We start from the raw sequence: 25,847 nt of genomic DNA on the forward strand, positions 1-25,847 counted from the left end.
TACAAACCATGTAAATCCTTGCATCTGATCTATGAAGAACAAATTAACAGGAGGAAATCACAGATTTTCTTCATGAAACTCTTGAGCACAAATATGTATTTTCCCACTCCCTTCATCATTCCTTTCTCTTATAAATCTATGTCCCATTCCTTCCTGTCTTCTACCTCCCATATCTGCTATCTTATTTATTTTCCAGTCACTCTCTTAACCTTTCCTTCCCTCTCTCCAGTTTCTGTATCCCTTCTTTACTCCTTTTTGGTCTCCCCAATACCCACACTGTATCTCATATCAAATCTTACTCTGTCTCTCCATTTATCTCTTCTGAACAAACACTCTTTTCTTACCCTTCCCTTCTCTCATCCTATCTCTAAATCCTTTATCTCTCTCTCCTGCCCTTCATCCACTCACTCGTTCCTATCTGATCTCCACTTCTTTTATGCTACAGTTACAATGGCGACACCGACTCAGACCCACAAAACCTATTACATTATTTTCAATGATATACAATCAGTCAGTTTGAAGTATGTTAGTCCGACTGTAGCATGAACTTCCTTATCTCAGTCACCCCCCCCCCCCCTCTCTCTCTCTCTCCCAACGCACCATGTATCCTTCTGCCATATCTACCCCTTCTTTATTTTCTCCCTTTCTTTCTCAATCATCACTTTGTTCATAATCTTCACCTCTAATATTTTCTCACCCCATCCCTCTCTCACTAACCTCTATCCATCCTTATGTACTCAATGAATACACATGATACATGGATATTACTTTATTATATTTCATTTCAAAAAGTACAATGGCACACAATGTCTTTTCACAAGCCGACCTTCCATGATAAAGTCTATAATCACCTCGTTTAAAGCAATGTTTTACACCACATTATGGAAAACTTGTGTTATATATCTCTTTCTCCTAAGTCGGACAGATTTATGTGGTCCATATAAATTAGACTTAAAAGAAATTCAACTTAGAATAGGTATTTAACAAATGATCTGCATTATCTGCTCAAAAATATTGCTTCACTTGGGTGTATATTCAACTTATGTGACCCAAAGTCACTAAAAGTCATCCACTCTTTCACAACAGTTCTGGGCAACTTTTACATCGGGAACTTCTTGAACCTTGAATTGTGATGTCACAATGAGGGAGTTGGACATACAGTGTAGTGGCCTATATTCTGATCTCTCTGGTTTAAAGTTGTGGTTTAACTAAGGAGAGCCAAATTGGTGCACAAATCCCTTACAGTACACATTCGATTTATTAACTCATATGACACCCAAATTGTTCATAATTGTCTGGGAATGATAACTGAAGTACGGTATTTTTCTTCATTATGAAAGCAAAAGGAAACAAAATAGTAAACATAAGAAATATACAATATAAACTGAATTTTTGAACTTTTGGCTCCGCATAACTTTAGCACAGAGTTAGACCGTGGTCTAAGTTAAACCTGACTTTAGAATACGGGCCCCAGTGTCTGATTGGCTTAGTGTGTTTTTCATGACATCATTTGTATCTTTGCTACATGATGCAGGGGTAGAGAAAAATGCACTCTCAACCAGAGCAATGATGCATCACAGAAAGCTGATCCAAAACCTACTCAATAGAATAGACCAATCGTGCCAATTTTTTTTTTCTCCATTTAGAAAAAATGAAATGAGTACCTACAATTAGAGTTTTGTGTACATTAATACAACAAAACAAGATCCCTTCATTGCTCATCCAAGGGAGAAACAAGCAATACAAGTTAATAGACATCAGCTAGGGAAATATTTTCAGAAATAAAGAGCGTAAATTTGTTATCATGGTAGCTCATATTGTTTGAGAGCTTTTTAGAAATGTGTTGTGTCCTATTTAAGTCTGACCCAAAATCAAACAACATCCTCTTGGACCAGACCTTTCCAACTTTCCTGAGTGCAGTCTTTGAAACAATCATTATAAGCACATAAACAGTGAATAAAATCCCTAAACTTACAAATTGGTATTTCATTCATTTGATCTCAGTGTAAGCGCTGCTGGGATTGTTCATACATGTAATTCAACCAGGTACAAATTCAGGAATATGATTCTGTTTCCTTCAATAGTTTTGTAAATCTCATACAGGAGTTTCATCAAGCTCTTTTCTCTTCTGTTTGCCAAGTAATACAGCTTCTTTGAATAATCTCATGTAGAGTTCTACCGCTACAGGGGTGTCATCGTTTCCTGGGACAGGATAAGTGATGAGGTTTGGATTACAATTAGAGTCCACAACCGCGACGGTTGGGATGTTCATTTTAGCTGCGTCGGTGACGGCTTGGTGCTGACTGAAGACATCGTTAAGTGTGTTGAGGAAGATGATGAGGTCAGGGAGACGAGTACCGGGTCCCATCTGAATCTGAGCATTGGTGAAACAACCCTTCTGCCAATGACGAGTGTGGGCGTACTCACCACAAGCCCGTGCCATTTCCTCTACTGCATGAGCAAACTGGGGCACTCGGTTCACAAACAGGATGATGCCGTTGCGATAGGCGATGTGCGCGGTGAAATTAAGGGCGCTCTTTAGCAAGGGTACTGTCTGGTCAAGATCCATAATGCATTGCTCACGTCGTGTTCCGATCAAGTATTTCTTCATCCGTGGGTCTAAGAGACCCTCTTTATGACCCAGATGAACTCGCGATTCAAAGAGTTCTGTTCTAGTGAAGAGTTTACTGACATCAAAGAAATCCTCATGGTTCAAGGACTCCTCCAAGGCACATTTGCTTGTTGATTCTCCTAGTTATTGAGGTCAAATAAGAGAAGTATGTCAAGTAAAACTAATTTGCAACAAGAAACAACGTATCTAGAAAGTACATGTATGAAATAAGGCAACTAGTAGGTTACTTGAACTATGAAAAAATAGCACACTAACACTAAAGTGTGACTGTCAAAACATTGCATGGCAAAAATCTGGCATTGCATGGGCCTTGCTGTATAATGGAAATTCTCATTAAAACAAACAGTTCTAAAAAAAAAAAAGGGCGAGAAAATGAGAAATTGTTTCCTTCTTTTTTTGTTTTTACAATTTCATGACCTATTTTGGGATAGAGGAGTAACCTAGCAAAGCTAGACTATAACTCTGCCTGATACATAATAAAGTGTAAAATGGACACTCATCCAATTTCTGTTCAAATTCAAACTCTTTTAGTGGTTCACATGAAATCAGGATATTTTAGGCTAGGCCTCGTTTTGACTGTAATTTCTACGTCAAAAAAGGGAGAACAGTATAACAGTAAATGAAACTGAAAACAATTTTAGCAACAGAATATAAAAAGAGAGTAAAAAAGAAATGTATAAGAAAAAAATTGATTTACCTTGAAGTTTGAGTGAAATATCCTGAAGAGAGAAAATCTTCAATTCATAGTTTAATATTCAAAAATAAGAAAAGTAGAAAATATCAAATTTTTAAAGTTACCTTCCAATGAGTTCTCCGAAGGCAATGTTTCAGGTTGGGCATGTGAACACATCAGTGCTCCTCGTATAGCATACCATGACTGATCTAATGGCTTCTGCTGACGAACCAAAGCTATATATTTGGGGAATAAACAAATACAAAACCAAGGGGAAAATCAATTTTAATTATAAATTTTGATTTGGTGGCTAAACAAATACAAGAGGATATATTTGGTCTTTGCAAATATATTTGGTCTTTGCAAATATGGTTCTGATCAGAAATCTGATATCCAAAGGCAACTACTAAAGAAGAAAACATAAACAAGTTGAGTTTCAGCACGTGAATTTATCCCTTTTTAGGACAGTCATAGGGATATTAACTGCCAAGCTGTTTTAAGCATAGAGCAAAAGCTTCAATCTTCATTTTGTTGGTTGTTCTGATGGACTATGTCTTGCTTCATTTACTTTTCCATAATAAAGTTAGAGAAACAAAAAAGGTAAAAAAATGTTTAAGTCAATAGAGTTAATGCCAGGGTTTCATTCTTAATCAGAAATATAAAAAATATTCTGAAAATTAGGTTAAGCCACTGGCCCCACATATTGGTAAAATGGCTTACTGTAGACAAAGACCATCCACATTATCAGACATCATAATTAATTGTGCTAGTGACCTCAATTCCACTCAGTTCACCGTCTATTTTTCACGACTTGATATCTTCCAATAATCTTGTAATGAAACCTGATAATATTGACTAGCACACTTGATTAGTGTCAGCACTTGACAGGTGAATGAACTTTCCTAGATTTCTTGAGTGGAGAAATCTTTGAAAACTGAGACAATCCCTGTAAACTGGGACGGTCCCAATTTTCTGTCCAGCGCCTCTACTGACCACAGTGGCCAGTGCTAGTTTAACATGAATAACAGTTAGATAATCTAATATTAATAAAAAATATAGTCTAATTAGATCTTTAATTGTAATATTAATACTAATTACAGGCCTCTACTAATTTTTTTCATTACCTGCCTGACAGGGAATGTGATGAAAAAATTTGCTTGCCCGATAGAAACAAGTGGAGCACCTCTGGCAGTCTCACCTGCATCACGCGATTCAATAAAGCAGCAGTGCTGACTTTGAAAACTTCTATAAACTTTGCAAGTTATGACAGCAATCTAATAATTACCTCTAAAATGGCCAAAGTTCAATGACCTTAAATGAACTTTGACTTTGGTCATGTGACCTGAAACTCACATGAGATGTTCAATGATACTTGATTACTCTATGTCCAAGTTTTATGAACTAGATCCATACACTTTCAGAGTTATGATGGTTATTCAAAATATACCCCCAACATGGCCAAAGTCCATTAACCTTTGACCTTGGTCATGTGACCTGAAAGTCTGAAACTCTCACAGAATGTTCAGTGATACTTGATTACTCTTATGTCCAAGTTTTATGAACTAGACCAAAACAGTTACAGAGTTATGATGGTTTCAATTTCAATTTCAATTTCAATTTTTCAATTTAATTAATTCAACAAATACCCCCAACATGGCCAAAGTTCATTGACCTTAAATTTAGTTTTATTTATTTATTTATTTCTGATATTTTGACAGGGTAGCCCATTCACCAATAAGTAGTGGTCTTCCATGGGGCCCTGAATAACAATAAACATATTTACAAAATGCATAACGTATGTACAGAATGTTACAGCATTAAGATTCACATTAGGATTTGAATGTAAAACGAAACATTAACAAACTTAGCAGCAAACAAAACGCAGACGGGCACTCGTTTGATGTATAATAAAATATCAATAAATCAAATTAATTAAGAAGGACATCTTGAAAATACTGATAATATACACCAAATCATCAAGGTCATGCTAACACAAAATAAGCACAACAGTGGATGTTCCGCAAGTTATTTATAAATTACAAGTTCTTTTAAACATTCTCTTAAATGAAATGACAGAAGGAGCTGTTCTAATTGAATTATCAAGCTTATTCCATTCAAATATTGAAGATACGATTGGACTACACTTATAACAATCAGTGCAAAACTTGGGCACGCGTAAATATCCACTGTCTTTCTGTCTGGTATGATGTTCATGTACATCATTTGGATTGGTTAAGTTTACCTGAAGGTAAGAAGGTGCTAAATTATGAACACATTTAAATATCATCAAAACGCGACTGAGCTCAAATCGTTTGTCTAGTGTCATTCATTTAAGACTTGTGAACAAATCAGCCGACGGTGTGTCGTATGTCTTGTTCAATATAATTCTTGCAGCCCTCTTCTGAATTTTTTGCAGCTTAATTGTATGGGATTGAAATCTATTCGACCATACAGCAGAACAGTAATCAAATCTTGGCAACACTAAACCGTTATAAAGCAACTTTAAGGACTGCACAGGCAAAGAACTTTTCGCTCTCTTTATTATGCCAATGCTTTTCTGAGTAAGTTTACATACATTTTCAATTTGTTTTGACCATTTCAGTTCTTCATCTATCAAATCTCCTAAGCATTTGGTGAATTGAACTCTATTTATCAAATCACTGTTTAACGAAATCGTGAAATAATCTATTTTCCTGAGATTAGCACGAGAACCTATTATCATGACACAAGTTTTTTCAGTGTTGAGGACGAGCTGATTATCTTTAATCCATACCATGACCTTGTTTAATGCAACAGTTAATTTTTCTTCCAAAACTGACGGTAAGTGTCGTGTCGTCAGCGTACATATCTATAATACCTTCATGAATACATTCAGGTAAACTATTAACATATATTGAAAATAAAAGGGGACCTAGAATTGACCCATGTGGCACGCCTAATTTGACGATTGAAGGGTGCGATTTGGCTCCTTTGAATTGTGTCACTTGTTGTCGATCAAATAAATATGATTTGAACCAAGTGATAGTCCTCTTACTACAACCAATGCAAGTTAATTTCTTTAAAAGCAGCTCATGGTCCACGGTATCAAAGGCCTTCCGAAGATCTATGAACGCAACTCCAGAAATTAAATTGTTATCAATGTTTAATGACCACTGATTTACAAGTTTTGCAAGGGCAGTAGTTGTTGAATGCATAGGCCGAAAACCAGATTGATTTGGGTGTAATAAATCATTCACGTCCAAGAATTCACTTAGCTGTTGGTGAACAGCCCTTTCTAAAATTTTACTAACGATTGGTAATATAGAAATTGGGCGGTAATTATTCAACGAAGACATATCACCAGATTTAAATATTGGTACTATACCCGAGCCTTTTTTTCATTCACGAGGAACAACTCCAGTAGTAAGGGATTTGTTAATAATATCACAAAGGGACTCTGCGATAATATTTTTTGTCATCTTTAAAAGTTTGCAGCTGACATGATCTTCCCCAGTTGATTTATCTATACTCAGATTATCAATCTGTTTCAAAACAAAATCTCTAGTAATCAACTCTAGCTCAAATTGAGAGTGAATTGAACCAACATTTGTATCATCTTCTACTTGAACTCTCTGTTGAGACGTATCCCTCAAATGACCTTTGACCTTGGTCATGTGACCTGAAACTTGCACAGGATGTTTAGTAATACCTGATTACTCTTATGTCCAAGTTCATGAATCAGATCCATAAACTCTTAAACTTATGATGGTAATTCAACAGATACCCCCAACATGGCCAAAGTTCATTGACCTTTTATTATTATTATTTCACAAATACTTAAGCTTATTACGTGATTATAAATAATTAGTATAATACTGCTAATTATTTATAATCATGTAATAAATTTTTGTATTTGTGAAATAATTTTTATCTATAAATTGTTCTTCAAAACGGCATCGCTAATCGGAAGTACATCATACATAAGCGGTTAAAGGGTCGGCGCCATTGTATTTGCGTTGTGTACATATAGGCACTTCAGGTGAAAATTAGGAAAGGCTGTTCCAGCATATTTGATGGGCTCACAATGAGGCTCAATATCTACGATTCACAAAACTGTTTGAATTTTCAAATTCCGATATCTAGAAGTCGAGTTATTGTCATCTTTGTGTTGAAAAAACAGGCCTTTTTGTGGACAAAAGAAGATTGCGAAATCTTATTATTCTCTTTGTTTTGGGCATGGCACATTTATAATACATAGCTTATGGGGAATTGTACAAGCTTTTTATTTAAATCTTAAAGTACTCAGATTGATTTGACATATTGGCATATGATTTCTTTGGTTCAAGGGCAACTACCCCTGGACGATAACCCCCCACCCCCCCACCCTCGGACAATTCCCCTCCCCCCACCCACCCTGGACAATTACCCCCCCCCCCCGGACAACTACACTGTACCCCTATCCAAAAATCTACACCTAACCTAACCCTATTTCGGGGGTAATTGCCCTGTGGTAGGTTTGTGCACAGGGTAAACATGACTTGATATTGATTTTCTTTGCTTGAACATTAGAAATTAAGTTTTCAATGAATATAATTTGTAATCAAAGAAAGAGAATTAAAATAATAATCTTAGGATTTCTAGAAAAAAAAAAAAACAGATTGATTTCAATTGTCTATTATCTCATTATTGTCTTGTTATTATGGTCTCAATAAAATTGTTGATATTATTATTGTCTCATCGTCGTTTCATTATTGTCCCAATTAGTATTATAATTATAATAATTATTATTATGATAATTATTTTTGTTTCATTCATATTATTTTCTAAATAATTATTACAATTATAATTACTATCAGAGTAATTATTGTTATAATTATTTCATAATAATAATTATTATTGAAATAATAATTATTATTGTCTCAATAATTATAAGGCCTATAATTATAATTATGACTATTTTTATGATTATAATTATAATTATAATAATTTTTATAATAATAATAATTATTGATGACTTATCAATATTACTGTCTCAGTAATTATTACAAGTACAATTACTTTCATTATAATTGTTATCATTATAATTATTTTATAATTATTATTATTGTAATAATAGTTATTTGTCTCAATAATTATAAGGCCTTAAATTATAATTATGATTATTTTTATAATCATAATAATTTTTATAATAATAATTATTGATGACCTTTCAATATTACTGTCTCAGTAATTATTACAATTATAATTACTTTCATTATAATTGTTATCATTATAATTATTTTATAATAATTAGTATTATTGTAATAATAGTTATTAATGTCTCATTAATTATAAGGCCTATAATTATAATTACTATAATTATAATTGTTTCTACAATTATATTTATTTTAATTATAAGTATTATTATTATAATGATTATTATTGATATCTCATTAATATTATTGTCTCAGTAATTATTACAATTCAAAGTACATCATTATAATTGTTATCATTACAATTATTTTATTATAATAATGATTACTGTAATAATTATTGTCAATAAATACTAGAATTGATGTCTCAATAATTATTACAATTATAATTATTATCATTATAATTATAATTGTTATCATTATAATCATAATAATTATTATAAGTGTCTCAATGTTTATTGTCTCATATTATTAATGTCTCATCATCACTGTTAATTGCCTCATTATTGTCTTCTCTTACTTTTTCATAATATCTTCAAATTAATAATTAACACCATAACAAAGGTCCATAAATCAGATATCAAATTCATGAAACACATCTCATGTATGTGAACCTATTTCTGAATTAAATTCATGCAAGGAGCTTTCTGTGCCATTCAAAAATACGACTTTCATTAAAGGAGAATGAAACTCTTGGAGCAAGTTAGCTTTTGTGAAAGCAGAAAAATCAAAGAATAAGATCAACAAAACTTTGAGAAAAATAGGACTAGCAATAAAAGAGTTATGAGCATTTGAATGTCGAGATCACTAATGCTATGGAGATCCTCCCATTGGCAATGCGACCAAGATCTGTGATGTCACACACGTACAACTCTCCCATTTGGACACTGAAAATATACCCCAAAACATCTCTTTTTGCTCATTCTAATCATATGACAAACGATTCATCAATGATATAATGTTGTGAAACCTCTGTACTTGTCATCTCATAAAGAGAACACCTCACCTTGTGATAGACTCTATAAAAGTGAGAATATAAGTAAAATTAGTACTAAAGTAATGAGGGAGTTGTACGTGTGTGATATCACAGATCTTGGTCGCATTGCCGTTGGGAGGATCTACATGGCACTAGTGATCTCAATATTCAAATGCTCATAACTTTCTTATTATTCATTCAATCTTCCTCAAACTTTCAACAATATGTTTCTTTGATTTTTCTCTTTGATATGGATTCAGCTGGTTTCAAGGGTTTCATTCTCCTTTAACAATACCATATTCTAGACATTCAGACGCATTCCAACAAAAAATCACATATCAAACAAAATTCTTGAAGTTTACTTGCAGTTTTGCTCTTAATACTTATTTCACACGAATTCCACAAAATTATTTTCAAAATAACAATTTGATTTTCATAATTAACAGAGCTCAAATCGTAAAAAAAAAAAAAAATACAACGGCTGAGACATGCTGTGTCTGAATACCAAGACTAATCTCAGGCCCAACGCAGTGGGGATGACGTCACTCACAGCTGTTCGTATACGCTCAAAACAACCCTGCTCGATCGGCCGAGTCAGATTCACAAACACCTCATGACACTCAAAACTGAAGCTCATATTCGCAAACTCTCTACGGACTAAATTTGATTAGAATTTCACAAAATGTTCTCAAATATACACTTTTATTACTGACCGAGTTTACAAGGGATCCGATGATTACAAGAAGGTGATTTCAAGCAAAGAAAAATAAATACCTGAATATTAGGTCCTTCCCTCGCATGAAGGTAAGTTAGACTCCGTCTTGTATACTTCCGATGTTTACCAAAGATGTACGAAGTAACCGCGGGAATTTTTGACCAATCAAAATCAGCGGAATAAAGGAAGAAACTGACTCAGTCTTTTCGAGCAATGCCGAATGCAACTCCAGCGCTCGGCCAAAGTGCCGAGCGGAGCGAACTGTGTGTGTTAGATAGGCGCTCGCCATTCACTGCAATGCAAAAATCTACGTCTAGCGCTGTGTCCGCGCGATCGCCCGCCCGACTGAAGTGCCTAGTACATATGGATCGAGGGATCTACACGACATCAGTCTGGTAAAAAACCTTCATTTTTAAACATTTTTTAAAATCTTCCTACGCATTAGGCGTAGAAATTAATAAAATAAACCTATTTTACGCGATTCTTTTATGAAAAGATGGATTTCCTAGGGAAATCCATCTTTGTTTACCTGGGCCCTCTTATACATATATGGATGGGGGTTCAAGACTCCAATGATCGATGATGAAGAAGTATGTCAAAGGATTTTAAAAAGACATCATCATCGTTAATGGAGTCCTCAATTCAACTAGGGCCTAACTCAACAAGACTAGGCCCTGCCCCTGCCATGACGACTGAGGCTGAGCATTAATTGAGCGTTTCAAAAAATGGCCGAAGTGTCCGATCTTCCCCTTGTAATTTTTGTATATCTTTCTTTGTTACAGGTAAGCCTGATTTTCTGAAGTGTCCAGACATTACACCCCTTCTATGCTTTAGCGTGCAATTTCGCTAGTGTGCAATTCGGATTGTTCCAACACGAAAATATGATAGCACCCGTTCACATACGTGCATAAGATATCGCACACACGTATAACAGTAAGTACCGGTCTCATGAAGATGGTCTCATTAATGGTATTGCCGTTACGAAATAGTGTAGTGAAATCGAACAAATAATAAATGACGTATTCTACAATTTACAGGTAATTTCTGTGTTTAAACTTGATGACTATCAAATAAAAACACATTTATACTCACCTTTCAAAATTGAAATTTTGTTCATCATCATGTGCGCTGCCATTTTCCATTAAAGAAGAGTGGTATCATTTTTCAGCATGATACGGACGTACCTAGCCGGCCGCTGCTGCACGTTGTGGCCTAATTTATTGTGAGCTAGCTGTGAGAACAATCTTTCCAACTTCTCAGCTCAGTCGTCAGATCAGCTTCAGAGATCGAGACGTTACACGCGGTCCACGTGCTCGCTTAATATCTGTGATGTACAAATTGGGGAGCTTCATTCCAGCAGCAAAAGTTTGTCATCAGCTAAGAAGGGGTATTTTCTATTTTCAAAATATATTGGAGAAGACGGAGTGTCAAACTGGTACAAACTTTGTTGGAGCAGATACAATTGTTTGGGGGTTTAAGAGGTCAGTAAAAAAGCTCAACAACTTTGATCCACCCGGGCACGCACGCTCACCCCTCGGCCTCGGGGATTCACCACGCCCAGGGCCAGGCCATGGGCATGGAGGGAGAATCTCCCTGATTAATTATCATTTAGGATTTTATAAGTTAGACTTATGGGGTGTTGCAAGAAACTTGCGATCAATTGCCAGTCTATTTTTGGTCCCTAAATCAATCATATGTCTTGCAGTTAATTGCAAATTGGTGATTGATTGATTAATCTGCTCCTGACCTTGAAACGAGAAATTTAATTTGATTTGGCATTTGCTACACTACAGCTAACGACTTTAACGTTGATCTATTAGTTGTAAAATTGCAACAGAAAATTTGCAATTGATCGCAAATATTTTCTTGCAACACCCCAAAGAGTACCAACTTTAGATTCTCTTTCAAATTATATATATTTAGGCGAGACTTCCATATGCCCCCTCCACTAAATTTGAAAAAAAAAATGGATTATGGAAAAGGTTATCTGTTTTTAATGAAGTACTGCAGTGCTGATATTCTAAATCTAAGTTAATAAATAATCCAGATCGATCTACTTTTCTTGAATAAAGAAATTAACATGAGATCTATATCAACAAATGAACAATCATGTGTTCAAAAAAAGTATACCTACAATTTTTAAATTGGTGTAAATAGATTCAAATTTCAAACGGTAAAAATTAATCAGCCAATTTGCCAATCCGATTATAATTTTACAGAAAGGGAGTGTTGTGATATATCCAAGATCTATATTGTTACTACGCGCAAGATGTGATGCGCCGCGAACGAATAACAGAGCAATAAACGTCATGGCTACTACTTCTTAAGACTGATTGTACTCTGACTATTTATTATGTCTTCGAGCTCTAAATGAGTCTGGATCATCCCTACAAATACAATATGAGGACATAATACTTCATGGTGGCAGCGGTGATGCTGTCGATGTTTTGATCTATCCTTGGAACGGGAAAGTGAGCAATGTGTGAGTTTATGGACGCTTAGGAGCATACATTGCCACGGTCGTTTGCTCTCTACGATAATTTTGGTTGAACGATCAACGCTCGGAACCTGCGATGCAGACGATAGGAGTACGGTACCGGTACCGCAATATGTGTGAGTTATATGAACGCTCGAGCGGCACACATTAATTGCTGGGTCGTTTTTATTTTGCTACTGAATGGGTGGGTATGTGTGAGTTTATGGACGCTTACGGGCACACATTAGATCACCACTGTCATTGATAATGTTGTCGAGTGTCGACTGGACCAGGACCGGGACCAGGAGTTCAGAACTGTTACTTAGCTGGGACAAAACAGAACTGTTGCGTTGCTGGCCGAAAGGATCAGAACGGGTGACAGCGCCGATCAACGATCGATCATCGTCATCGCAATAGTGCAAGGTTGTCAACGTGATCGTGATGAATGATTTATACACTGAACTTGAACTTGATGTTGAAATGAATGCAGAACCTATCGTCAGAGAGAGAAAGAGATGAGAACTTTGATCAATCAAACGACATTGACGAACAGATCAGATGGAAATTAAATCATTGGAATTTTAAATACTGAACTCAGTTCTACATTGGACTCAATCACATTTTCATGTCATTTTATGTATCAATATCGTTGACTTTGCATTGTTCAATCGATACCAATTCTGATGTGTGTCAATATCCAATTTGTGATATGTTTATTCAATTATTGTCAATCAGTCTGATCTAACCAGATTTCTAGATATCTAAATGGCCTAGATTATAATCTAGTCTAACGTTACTAGAAGTTAGAACCCTTTATAAAAAGATGATAAGGTCCAAATTGAACAGGACCAGTTCTAGACTAGAACAACGTTAAGTATGTTATAGCTGTTCAGCGCTTTATCTAAGCGTGACCACTAGGTAATTAGGTTAGAAGGTTAAGAGTGAGACTGCAGAACCAGTCAAAGTTGATTCTAAGCCTAGAATGTGTAGATCTAGTCTATAAATCAGGACCGATTTAATGTTTCAATGTTTTGAAGCATGTTTCTTGGCAAGAACTAGGCCAAGTGTTGTCAGCTAGGAAGAAACTAGACCTAGCCTAGATTAAATCTAGACTAGTCCAAGCCAGAATAGGGTTAAGTAATAGGACCAATCTGCAGGTCCAAGGTGCAGTTAGTCTAGATCTACGGTAGTCTTTATAGGATTCCAGGACCAAACAGGCCTAAAGCAAGGTAAAGCTACTGATCCAGGACCAGGTCTAAATAGGTCCAAAGAGTAATTCGGATTTTATTAGGTCTAAATAGTCTAGACCAGTCCAGGACCAGGTGTAAACAGGTCCAGATAGTGATTCAGTTTAGTCTGATACTGAATGTGGTTGATAGTCCAGGACCATTGGCAAATAGGTCTAAGGTATATGTCGATAAGACCAGGTCCAGCAGGCGATTCTAAAGCTAAATCCTAGTCGATGTGTAGTCCAGGACCAGATGAGGTCTAGTGTGAATCCATATATCCAGGTTGATATCCATGCAAACTAGTTGATGATTTTTATTCATCTTACAAGTGTACGTTGTCTAAAAGCACATTTTGTATTTGTTCCCTGAGTATATTTCGGTTCCAGGACCAGAGAGTTAATTGGGTCCAAGTCAAGTCATATTGTATATGAATATGTGTTATTGTGATATTTTTGCAACTACATGATCGTTTTGATTGTACATTCAATTGATGTATGTGTAGATGTGAATTTTGCATGAATTTATATTGATGTAAAACACTCATTGTTACAGATCACATTACATTGCATTTTGCTAGTGTTAACAGTCAAACTACACAATACAGCTTCATATTTTGTTGGCTTTAATACAAAGCAGTCATGGCCAGATTTCCAGAAATGAACTGGAGTGTCAGCAATGTCGCTGAAGAGCTTAAATTGTTTAAACAGAGAACCGAGCTGTGTTTGTTAGATAATAACATAGAAGATCCTAGGAAACAAGCAACTAAAATTAAGATAGCTCTAGGTAACGAAGGCCTCAGAAAGATAAATACCTTAGGTCTATCTCCAGAGGAGCAAGATAAGCCTGACAAGTTATGGAGCTTATTTGAGGATCAGCTGAAGGTCAAGGTGAACTTCAGAATACATCGCTTAGAACTGATGAGATACAAGCAGAGGTCAGATGAAAGCATAGATGATTTCGTGAACAGGTGTCGCACCAAGGCCAGGGAATGTGAATTCAGCACGGAAGAGTTATGCGAACGCCTCGTAGAGCTTGTCATAGCTTCCACACCTATTGAAGCATTTCAGAAGGACTTGTTAGACAGACCAAAAGGCTTCAAGGTCGAGGATCTAGTCGATACAGGACGCAAGTATGAAGCGATCATGGCAGGCAAGCAGTGCTTACAGACATTACAGAGCATCCAGGTTGATGCCATCCGGAAGGATTATGGGCATTGCAGAAATTGTGGACTCAGCCACCCCCCAAGACAATGTCCAGCCTACAGAGATACATGTCATGCTTGTGGGAAACTACGACACTGGTCAAAGATGTGTTCAAAGACAAAGGCGAGGAGTACAAAGCCTCAACAGAGGAAGCCTGATCAGGGACGACCACCACCAGACAGACAGGATAATTTCCGGGGTCGTCAAGAAAGGCAGTCCAGATATCCCCAGTCAAAGCCGAAGGGTCATTTTCAAGACCGGCAAGGAAAGTCCAAGTTTCAGCACTCAAGGTACACTCCACCAAACAAGACAAGCAGACAGCGAGTTGATGAACTGGACTTAGAGATCGCACAAGAAAAAACTGAGGGAAAAGAGTTGCACACGATAGAGATTCTGATCAACTCGATAGACTCCAAGCAGACAGAAGCATTTGCTAGCCTAAAGGTTGAATGTCCACGTCACAGAGGACAAGCACGTCTTCGAGCAAAGGCGGGAACATACGCCCACTGAGGACATTGAAGGAGCTTTATGGAAGCCGATGGAAAGAAATGCTCTCTCCCACTCATGCGCAGTTGACAGCGTACGGCAAAGCTCAACTTCCTTGTCTGGGTACCATAGTCATCTCAAGTCAATTCAAAGACTCACTTTGGGAAAAGCAGACTTGGTATGTCGTAGATGTGAATGGACCCATCATTGTTGGACTCCCAACATGCACAAAGCTTGGTATTGTCACCATCAATGAGATACGAGAATCTGTGAAGGAGAAGACTGAACGACCCCGTATACATTCAGTGCGGGACTTACAGGAAGCGTTCCCTGAGCAGTTTGACAAGATTGGAAATTTCAAGGGGACAGCAACGATTCACCTTAAGGATGATGCTACTCCATCAATCGACCTGCCGAGAAAGTGCAGTATGTACATTCAAGAGAAACAAGAGTTGGATCAGATGGAAAGCAACGGCATCATCAGAAGAGTGGATCACCACACAGATTGGTGTAGCTCACTCACCACCGCCTTAAAGAAAGATGGTTCACTTACAATTTGCTTGCATCCCCGAAAGCTGAACCAAAGTCTGAAGCGGTGACCTCACAAAGTGTCGACACTTGAGGAACTCAATCCTGCGTTTTCTGTTTTCGTAGACTGCCATTCGGACTTTCAGTGAGTCAAGACATCTTTCAGCAGAGGATGGACTCAATCATCGCACAGGTGCCAGGCTGTGTTGGAATTGCAGACGATGTTGCAGTCTTTGGCAAAACAGAACAAGAGCACGATGCCAATCTATGGAAACTACTAGAGGTTGCACAGAAAGAAGGCCTTGTGTTCAACAGTGCAAAGTGTGTAATAAAGACACAGAGCATCAACTTCTTCGGATCGTTGTACACAAACCAAGGTATTCTACCTGATCCGAGTAAGCTGGAAGACGTCAAGGACATGCCTTCTCCACGAAGCAAGGATGAGCTGCAGAGGGTCCTTCGCATGATGACGTATCTTTCACCGTACATACCCAGCTACTCAGAGAAAGCAGCAATCCTCCGAGAACTTCTCAAGAAAGATGTGCCATTCCTGTGGCAAGATGACCACGAAGAAATGTTCCAGTCCCTCAAGGCTGAGGTATCAAAGGGAGCTTGTCTCCAGTACTACAAACCTAATGCCCCGACAGTATTGGAGGTGGATGCATCAGGCAAGGGACTTGGAGCATGCCTACTTCAAGATGGGAAGCCTGTAGCTTTTGCATCTAAGAGCCTCTCGGAAGCACAATCAAACTACTCAAACATTGAACGGGAGACGCTCGCTCTGGTATTTGGCATCACACGTTACCACACTTACTTGTTCGGCAGCAGTTTCACTGTCCACACAGATCATAAACCGTTGGAAATCAAGACTATTAGTCAAGATCCAAGGATATGACTGTAACGTGGTGTATCGTCCAGGTAGTCGGTTAGTCCTCCCAGATACGCTTAGCAGACTTCCCAACCCAAAGAAGACAGAAGACGTACAAATCAATCTACACATGTCGATGAAATGCTAACAATCCCTGATAGCGAAGATGATTTGTCTGTGTTCTCTGAATACAAGCAAACACAGCTGGGAAAAGAGACCGCAGTTGATCCAGTCATGATCATGTTGGCCCAGATCATCAAAGACGGTTGGCCCGATGAATTCGGAAAGGTACCAAACTGCCTGAGAACCTTTTGGTTATACAGAGACGAACTAGGCACCGTCAACGGTATAGTCTTCAAGGGTCGACAAGTAGTCGTACCCAAGGCACTCCAAGAAGACATCTTGAGACAACTACACACCAGCCACATGGGCATTGAGAAGACCAGGCGGTTCGCCAGGGACTGTGTGTATTGGCCAGGAATAAACAAGGACATAGAAAACATTGTCAAAACCTGCCAAGCAGAATCAGGATCAACAGCAGAAAGAGCCACTCGAACCACATGAGGTTCCTCCAACTCCATGGACAAAGCTTGCTGCAGATCTGTTTCACCAAGATGGTACAGACTTTCTCCTCATCACTGACTACCACTCCAAATTCCCAGTCATCAGGAGGATGCACAGTACAACTAGCACTGCAGTCACTACAGTGATGAAAGAAGCGTTCAGCATGTTCGGAGTACCTGCAGAGGTTGTCTCGGACAATGGCCCTCAGTTCAGTGGCAAACCATTCCAAGAGATGTGTGCAAAATGGAACATTAAGCATACAACTTCATCGCCGCGATATCCTCGTTCGAATGGTTTTGCGGAGAGAATGGTACGCACGGTGAAATCAATGATCAAGAAATGCAGACAAACAGGACAGGATCTCCTGGAAGCACTCTTGCATCTTCGTGCAACGCCACAAGCAGACTTACCATCTCCTGCTGAACTAATGTACGGACGAAAAGTAAAAACAACGCTCCCAGGTCGCAGCTACGGATATCCACACAACGATATGCACGACCAAATCCAACAAAGAAGGGAGAAAATGAAGCATGACCATGACAAACATGCTGGTAAAGAACTACCCAAGTTAACCGTTGGTCAGAGAGTAAGGATGCTGGATACAGATGATAACACATGGATTCCAGCCAAAGTGTCTCGAGTGTGTGAAGCACCAAGATCATACAAAGTCACCACTCCCAATGGAAGGACTCTAAGACGAAACCGGTCACACCTCAGAAAGATGTTCACAGGCCAGCCAAAAAGTGACACCTCATCAGCTAGTCTTGATCCACGGAGACTAGACCTTGAGGATGAAGAGGCAAAAGAGACCGATAACCAAACACCACACATGCACACTTCAGACAGAACTCCAAACTCTCAATCTGATAGACATACATACACCACATGATATGGTCGCCAAATCCACCGACCAGTTCGCTACAGAAATCACACACATTAAAATAAATAAATAATTAAAAGCAAGGACCAAAATCAAATAAAACAAACACACATACAGTTAAAAAATAATTAGATATAGAGTAGAATCACATTTTTATATGTATATATGTTGAATTTCACCTTTTAAGGAAACACACTTTTATTGGATTTGAGAAGTGTTAACTTCCAACAAGGGGAGATGTATCATACAATTTGTTAAGTATGTGTTTAAACCCACCTTAATTCAAAGCAAAGAAAGTTTACTTAGAAAAGTCAGTAAATTTTATGAAAGCTATTGATGGAAGTTAATTTAGCTTAAATAATTTCTCTAAGAATTGATTAAGTTTGTGATGAGAAAGCTGAAGGTTGAAATGGCTAAGTGCATGGTTTTAATGTTTTTTTATAAATACATGCAGTTGAAGTTAATATTCGATACTTGATTAGCATTTGAGAGAAATTGACAAATTTACATGAAAAACAATGCAATTGAAGTTAATATTCAATACTTGATTAGCATTTGAGAGAAATGGACAAATGTACAAGGAAAACAAAAGTCATTTTTGATAATTTATTTTAATTTCAACATAGCAAAGGCATTTGCAATAGCATGGAACTCAAAATGATTATTGCACACTACAATCATCATAGTATGTTTACATAGATGCATTTTAATAATGTATAAAGTGTTATTCAAAACTTTCAATTTTATATTGGATAGATAGTTCAATCTTAGAAATTAATATGTAATATATAGATGATACTATATGTTCAAACTTGTTACAAACCAACAGCAAAAGTTGTCAGGAAATACTTTGCATTGTTAATGTTTATCAAAACTGTTCAATGGTTTTAGGCATCATTATTGATACAGGAGTTTCATTTTGAGGCTGCACCTTGTTAGTGTTATAGAAATAACTTTGGTCATACTTGTGTTAAAAGGAGGGGGATGTTGTGATATATCCAAGATCTATATTGTTACTACGCGTAAGATGTGATGCGGCGCGAACGAATAACATTAGAGCAATAAACATCATGGCTACTACTTCCTAAGACTGATTGTACTCTGACTATTTATTATGTTTTCGAGCTCTAAATGAGTCTGGATCATCCCTACAATATGAGGACATAATACTTCAGGGAGTACAGTGAAATCACTGAAATGTATGTAGATCTCTTTACGAGAAAATGTTTTACAAATTACATGTACTGTAGATCTAGTTGAAAATTCAAAATTTTCTGAGCCGAGATGTGTCTCATTAAAGAATGCTACGATTATCTATTCTTCAAACTTCATATTAAATTGGGATCATTTTTTTTTCTTCAAACATACATTTTTTTGTTCTCCTGTACTTGCAATTCATTCCTATGTTCATAGGATTGATAATTCTCCATTTGATTTTTCATTTTTTCATCAGCACCATCAATCAAAGGAGACTTTCAACCTCAACCAATATGGCTCAGAAGGTAACAATGATATTGGACTGTGACGTTGGAGTTGATGATGCTACAGCCCTGATGATGGCTTTAGGTCAACCTAACGTTGATTTAATGGCTATCACCTGTGTCAGTGGGAATGTAGGAGTTAACAAGGTGGCCAGCAATGCTCTTCGAGTTTTACAGGAGTGTAACAGATTGGATGTAAGTTTAAAGGGGCTCTTCCCACAAGGGTCCAAAGGCTGATTTTCGCATACTTTTTTCCTCTGATTAATTTGTTACTAACTTAGTGTATATTTTAGTCTATTGAAGAATAAGTTAATCTTGAAGTCTTCAATCGACATAGACAAACCTCTTGATAAAAGAAGATTACAGAATGAGAAAATCAGCCTCTTGGATCCTCGACATCATGGACTTTCCCTTTTTAAATAACTTGGATAGGTTGGCTATTAATATATTTTACTTTAGGCAAGACATTTTTAGTGTAGAAAAAAATAAATGCAAATATGAAAGGAAGAAAGCAAAAAAAAAAACGAAATGAGAACATACCTTTAGAACATAAGTAATGGGAATGAAATGGAGAGAGATATCAATAGAGGGAGGCAGGAGAAGGGTATTGATTTAATTCTCAAATCTATGATTTGGGGATAATTTTGGAAAAGTAATGAACACATACATAATGTATCTCTGAGATGAAATGCCCATGGTGCATTATGGGTCATAAAATGAAGTCAAATTTTATCAAATGATATCAGATAAGTAAGAAAAGATATTCAAGATACTGAAAAATCTCTGCCAAATTAATGACAATGGGAAATGAAATGTTTATTAATGTTTAATGAAATTTATTGGTTATATTTTTCTCATTGCAGATCCCTGTCTACGTTGGTGCGACAACAAGCATTATAGGAACCGCCAGAGATGCTGTGTGTGCACATGGAGATGATGGTCTTGGAAATATCCCCAAACCAAAGGCCCCGCCCAGTTCAGATCTGCTCCAATCAGAACATGCCATTCAGGCCTTGATACGCATGGTCAACGAGCACCCTCATAAAATAACCCTAGTGGCCATTGGTCCATTGACGAATGTTGCATTAGCTTTAAGGCTTGATCCATTGTTTACTAGTAAATTGAAAGATCTCATCATCATGGGAGGAAACATCAAAGGTGAGCTCTTTAAAGGTCAAGTCAACCTCAGAAAAATGTTGATTTGAATTAATAGAGAAAAATCAGACAAGCATAATGCTGAAAATTTCATCAAAATCGGATGTAAAATAAGAAAGTTATGACATTTCAAAGTTTTGCTTATTTTTCACAAAATAGTTATATGCACAATTTAGTCACATGCAGAGAATCGATGATGTCCCTCACTATTTCTTTTGTTTTTTATTGTTTGAATCATACAATATATTTTAATTTTTACAGATTGGAAAATAAAGACCAACTTGACTGACACAAAATGTTAAACAATGGTAATTCCACATGTTCAGGGCAAAATAAAACATCTTTTCACAGGACAATGAGGAGAAAATTAGAATATTTCGTATTCAAATAATAAAATACAAAAGAAATGGTGAGTGTGTGATGTCATCAGTTCCCTCATTTGCATACCGACCAGGATGTGAATATAACTATTTTGTGATATTAAGCGAAACTTCTTATTTTCCATCCGATTTTGATGAAATGTTCAGTCTTGTGCTTGTTGGATTTTTCTCCTATTATTCAAATCCACTTTTGGTTGGGGTGGACTTGTCCTTTAAATTGATTATCAATACTGCCCTCATTGGAGAAAAAGTGAGGTAGTGACATCCAACATAAGCTATTGATTTTATTTTTCATTACACAGTATGGTAATCTTGCTCTACTTCTGTTTTAGTTTAATGCATAAACACACATTCTACTAAAGTAGGTGTTTTCTTCCTATTTCCATTAAGAACATTACATGGAAAATAGGCATGTTATCGATAACGTCTTTATCGCTAGTCTTGTCGATAATCGCTTGTTTTTGCCACTTAGCGATATCGATAACCTTTCTCTCGTTGTCGATAATACCCGCTATTATGAGTTCACGGAATTCATGGAAACGGCCTTTTGAAAGTGGCTTTTCAAACGGAAAACATATTTTTCCTTAAAATGCACAGAGCGGCAACAGAAATTACTCCAAAATCTCGACAAAATATGAATATTTACTAGTCACAAAACACGATCTCACCCCCACTTTGCTATAATCATGACAATCCAAATATCGTGATTGCGCTCGACTCCATTTGATTGAATGGAAAACATCACAAACGCAAGCTCAATTTTAGCGAAGTACCAACTAACATAGAAGGCAGTCGTGTGTTGCTGCCCTCTACGTTCGAAGATGTGCAGCACAATATCAAATTGGCAGATAGGCGAAAGACTTTGACTGCTCAGAACGATGTCCAAAAAGCCCCCAAATTATCGATAAAATTTCATCTAACCCTAAAATAATGCAAATAATGTGAAAGGTGAGGATGTATTTCTGCTAAATACGTTTGTTAAAAGATAATATATAATCGTTTACATCCAAAGAACGCAGATTTTAAAGTGTTCTTGGAACAGTGGCAGATACAATTTTTGACCAACGCGAGTATGGGACATCGCTGTAATTCATAAAAAATGCGAATTGATTATGTTCTTTTGTCGATTGTTATCGATATCGGTAAGATATTTTTAGCGATATATCAACAGAGAATTTTCTTAACGATAACAGCCCAAATGAAAAAGCAAACAATATTTACAAAATATTCAAATAAAATAAAATATGCAAGACACTTGAATTGAAAATGTGGAAGGGAATTGCAACTGTGTTTAATAAGCAAGACACCATGACATTGCATTGACATCAGATTAAAGTACAAATACAATTTGCTCTCTTTATAGAGGAAATGTTGTGTTTATCACTTGCTTCCTTTGGCAATTGAGGGCAGAATATTTTATATCAAAAATTTTACAGTATTATATATTTTCATTGGATTAGATGAATTTGTATTTCAAATGATTTGGGCATATCCTTCAAGTTGGTTTTTGAGAAAATACTGCAATAGACCAAGTGCTGTTTAGACCAAATGGGTTGTGGATTTGAAGAAATGGTCAATGGACGAACTGATAATTTAACCATTCAATGATTGGACAATTCTTGGATAGAAAAAATGCACGCTGCATAGACCAAACTCATGTTAGCCTATGTTGGCATTGGACCAGATGCTGGGGGATGGTGTTGAACCGATCTACAATTTAACGTGTAAAGCTCATCCGTCTCTAATTTTGATTGTCCTACCATTGACATCAGTATTGATTTTTACAGTACTGGTATGCTTGCATAAATCATAAAGAATACTTGCCTAGTTTGAAACAAATTTTAAGCCTGATGATCAAAAACGGGTTCTTCTAGAAATAGAGGCAGATTTCTTTGAAGTCTTAACAGATTTCTATGGTTCCAAAAGATTTGACTCACAAAGTTACCTGTATATTCAATGTGATGAATATTATATTGTGAGTTTTAGTACACTCCAGGCTGATGACTGAAGCCTGCATTGTGTGTCTCTTCCCTGTCCTGTAGATGCAGGCCATGTTGCAGTGGAAAACACTCCGTCCCTCAGATAGGACGTTAAATGGAGGCCTTGTGTAGAGGAGAGTCACCACCTTTGCACGTTAAGAACCCACTGCAATATTTGTATAAGAGTAGGGGGAAACCTCAGTGTTGTGGTCCACCTGCATCCCCCCTTATTAGTTTATTGGGAGGAGAGAATTATGGGTCATAGTGATTGAATGTGATTCAGTTCAATTTTCACTCCCCAGGCACAGGTGACATCAAACAATTATTATTCATAAGTTTAGAGAATAGAATCTTTACAAATAACTGGAATATATTTCTTCTTGACTTGACTAGGAAGGGGCACAGGATTCTGGACTGCCGAGTACAATTTTGGATTTGACCCTGAGGCTGCTCATATCGTCTTAGAAGAAACCAAATGTCCAACACTCCTTGTTCCTTTAGAGACATGCATTGACCATGGTTTATCATTGGTAAGTAGATGAACCCTCTACATTCCTTTTTCTTGTAATGTATTACCCTTTATTTGGCTTTATTGTGGCAGATCACATGCAGTAATATAGAGAAATAACATTTTTGAAATTACCTTGTGATTATAGCTAAAAGTTGTGAAATTGCATAACATCACATTTTTCCCTTTCCCTAAAATGATCTTGTGGGCTACACATATTCTGCAGCTTGCTGTGCAGTAGACAGTTCTGTTTCAGGACTCTAATTCAAGGTTACCATGGCCATAGCCTTAATGCTTCTCTGATTGGCCATTGTTGGTGACGTTTTTAGTATTTCCCATTTTTGCTTTATTATAGAATATACCCAATGAAGAGTGGCCGTAGCCCTGAGAATATAATCATCAAGCCCTGCTGTTTTCCTTCTTTTTGCAGGATTGGTTTGACAAGCTTGCCTCAAAGGATTCGCCCAGGGCGCAATTCATGCACGCCATGAACAAACGATCTACCACTCGCTGTAGGGAAGTACAGAAGCTACCCACGTATATGAGTGCTGATGGAAGCGCCATGGTGGTTGCGATCGACAGAGACTCAATAGAGGAATCTGTTCATTCTGTTTGTAAGGTAGAGTTACAAGGTATGTTAACAAGAGGACAGGTAGTGACTCATAAACTCAATACACCATGGATACCTGAGCTGAAGGGGGTGGAGATTGAAGTCGTGACCAAATTTGACATGAAACTCTTCTATAAGATGTTGAATGATGCCGTTGTTTAGTTTGGTCTGACATAGCGCCATTTGGCTAACAGCCAGGGTATGAGCTTATGAAATAGTTACTGCTGAAATAAAAGTATAGAAGTATGCTGTTGGAGCAATGCATTTCATTTCATCAGCAGATACACATATCTGATATGTTTGAACAGAGTTATAATGATAATTGGATTTAGGCATCACTTTTTGCCAGAGGATACAAGGTACAACTATGATTATCTGGCTTTAGCTTGAGCTACCTCATCATTAGCAGTGTTCAGTGCATTCAAGGAATTAATCCTACTGGGTACCCATTCATCTCTCCTGGGTTGAGTGCAGCAGAATGTGGATCAATTTCTTGCTCAAGTAAAACATGCCTTGCTTAGGATTTGAAACCATGACCTTTTGTTTGAAAGACGAGAGTGAGAACCACTAGACAATGAATATAGTAGTGTCAACAAAGGTTTTAGTTTTGGTTGAACCATTTAAAGTCAATCCTCCAGTCGCTAAGTCCATATACTTGTATTTCTGAACTGCCTATATGCTTCTTAGACTTGTAACAGTTTTGGAATTCAAAACCTGAATGTAGTTTTCAAATATGTGATGAAAACTTAAAATAGCTGTTTAGTGAAGGACGTGTTCAAATCCAATGTTGGCTACCCTAGTATGTCAGATCTTTGAGTGAATATAATAGATATTATATATCACCATCTATTTGGAAATAATCTTTTCTTCTGTGCATAATTAAAGGAGAATAAAACCTTTGGAACAAGAAAGCTTGTGTGAAAACAGAAAAATCTAAGAAACAGATCAACGAAAGTTTGAGAAAATCGGACAAATAATGAGAAAGTTATGAGCATTTGAATATTGCGATTACCAATGCTATGGAGATCCTCACATTGGCAATGCGACAAAGATGTGCGATGTCACTTGTGAACAACTCGCCCTATTACTTAAGTATATATTTCACTAAAACTACCTCTTTTATCACATCTATCAGTAGATCATGTGCTCTTTCTATAGGAGGGCATGTAATACAGGTTTTTAAATACATCATGGATAAAGAGTTGGATCACCATAAGAAAAATCAAAAAGAGACAATTGGGGGGGTATTTTATAGTCCATCAAAGGGAAAGTTGTTCACATGTGACATCACACATCCTTGTTGCATTGCCAATGGGAGGATCTCCATAGCATTT

At 36.9% G+C, this 25,847-nt stretch overlaps 2 protein-coding genes across 2 annotated transcripts; one reads left to right on the forward strand and one right to left on the reverse strand.

The window, feature by feature from the left end:
* Positions 1–764: 764 nt before the first annotated feature.
* On the reverse strand, positions 765–11,722 carry LOC129278081 (small ribosomal subunit protein uS2m-like). Its single transcript, XM_054914296.2, has 3 exons — positions 11,260–11,722; positions 3,431–3,541; positions 765–2,751 (listed from the first exon to the last, which is right to left on the reverse strand). Exons 1-3 carry the CDS (start codon positions 11,300–11,302, stop codon positions 2,096–2,098), a joined length of 810 nt encoding a protein of 269 aa, XP_054770271.2. The 5' UTR covers positions 11,303–11,722; the 3' UTR covers positions 765–2,095.
* Positions 11,435–25,847, forward strand: LOC129277574 (nucleoside hydrolase-like). The gene is made up of 5 exons (XM_064109919.1): positions 11,435–11,648; positions 19,854–20,076; positions 20,745–21,039; positions 23,789–23,925; positions 24,334–25,847. The coding sequence occupies exons 1-5, from the start codon at positions 11,497–11,499 to the stop codon at positions 24,673–24,675; spliced, it is 1,149 nt and encodes a 382-aa protein (XP_063965989.1). The 5' UTR covers positions 11,435–11,496; the 3' UTR covers positions 24,676–25,847.

This window comes from Lytechinus pictus, chromosome 15, assembly GCF_037042905.1.
Source record: "Lytechinus pictus isolate F3 Inbred chromosome 15, Lp3.0, whole genome shotgun sequence".
Classification (NCBI taxonomy): domain Eukaryota; kingdom Metazoa; phylum Echinodermata; class Echinoidea; order Temnopleuroida; family Toxopneustidae; genus Lytechinus; species Lytechinus pictus.

Coding starts and splice junctions, on each gene's coding strand:
- LOC129278081 (XM_054914296.2), bottom strand. CDS start 11,302: ATGGCAGCGCACATGATGATGAACAAAATTTCAATTTTGAAAG. Junction 3,542..11,259: donor CAAAATTTCAATTTTGAAAG/GTGAGTATAAAT, acceptor CCAAATATATAG/CTTTGGTTCGTCAGCAGAAG. Junction 2,752..3,430: donor TTCGGAGAACTCATTGGAAG/GTAACTTTAAAA, acceptor CTCAATAACTAG/GAGAATCAACAAGCAAATGT.
- LOC129277574 (XM_064109919.1), top strand. CDS start 11,497: ATGTACAAATTGGGGAGCTTCATTCCAGCAGCAAAAGTTTGTCATCAG. Junction 11,649..19,853: donor ATTGTTTGGGGGTTTAAGAG/GTCAGTAAAAAA, acceptor TTTTTTCATCAG/CACCATCAATCAAAGGAGAC. Junction 20,077..20,744: donor AGGAGTGTAACAGATTGGAT/GTAAGTTTAAAG, acceptor TTCTCATTGCAG/ATCCCTGTCTACGTTGGTGC.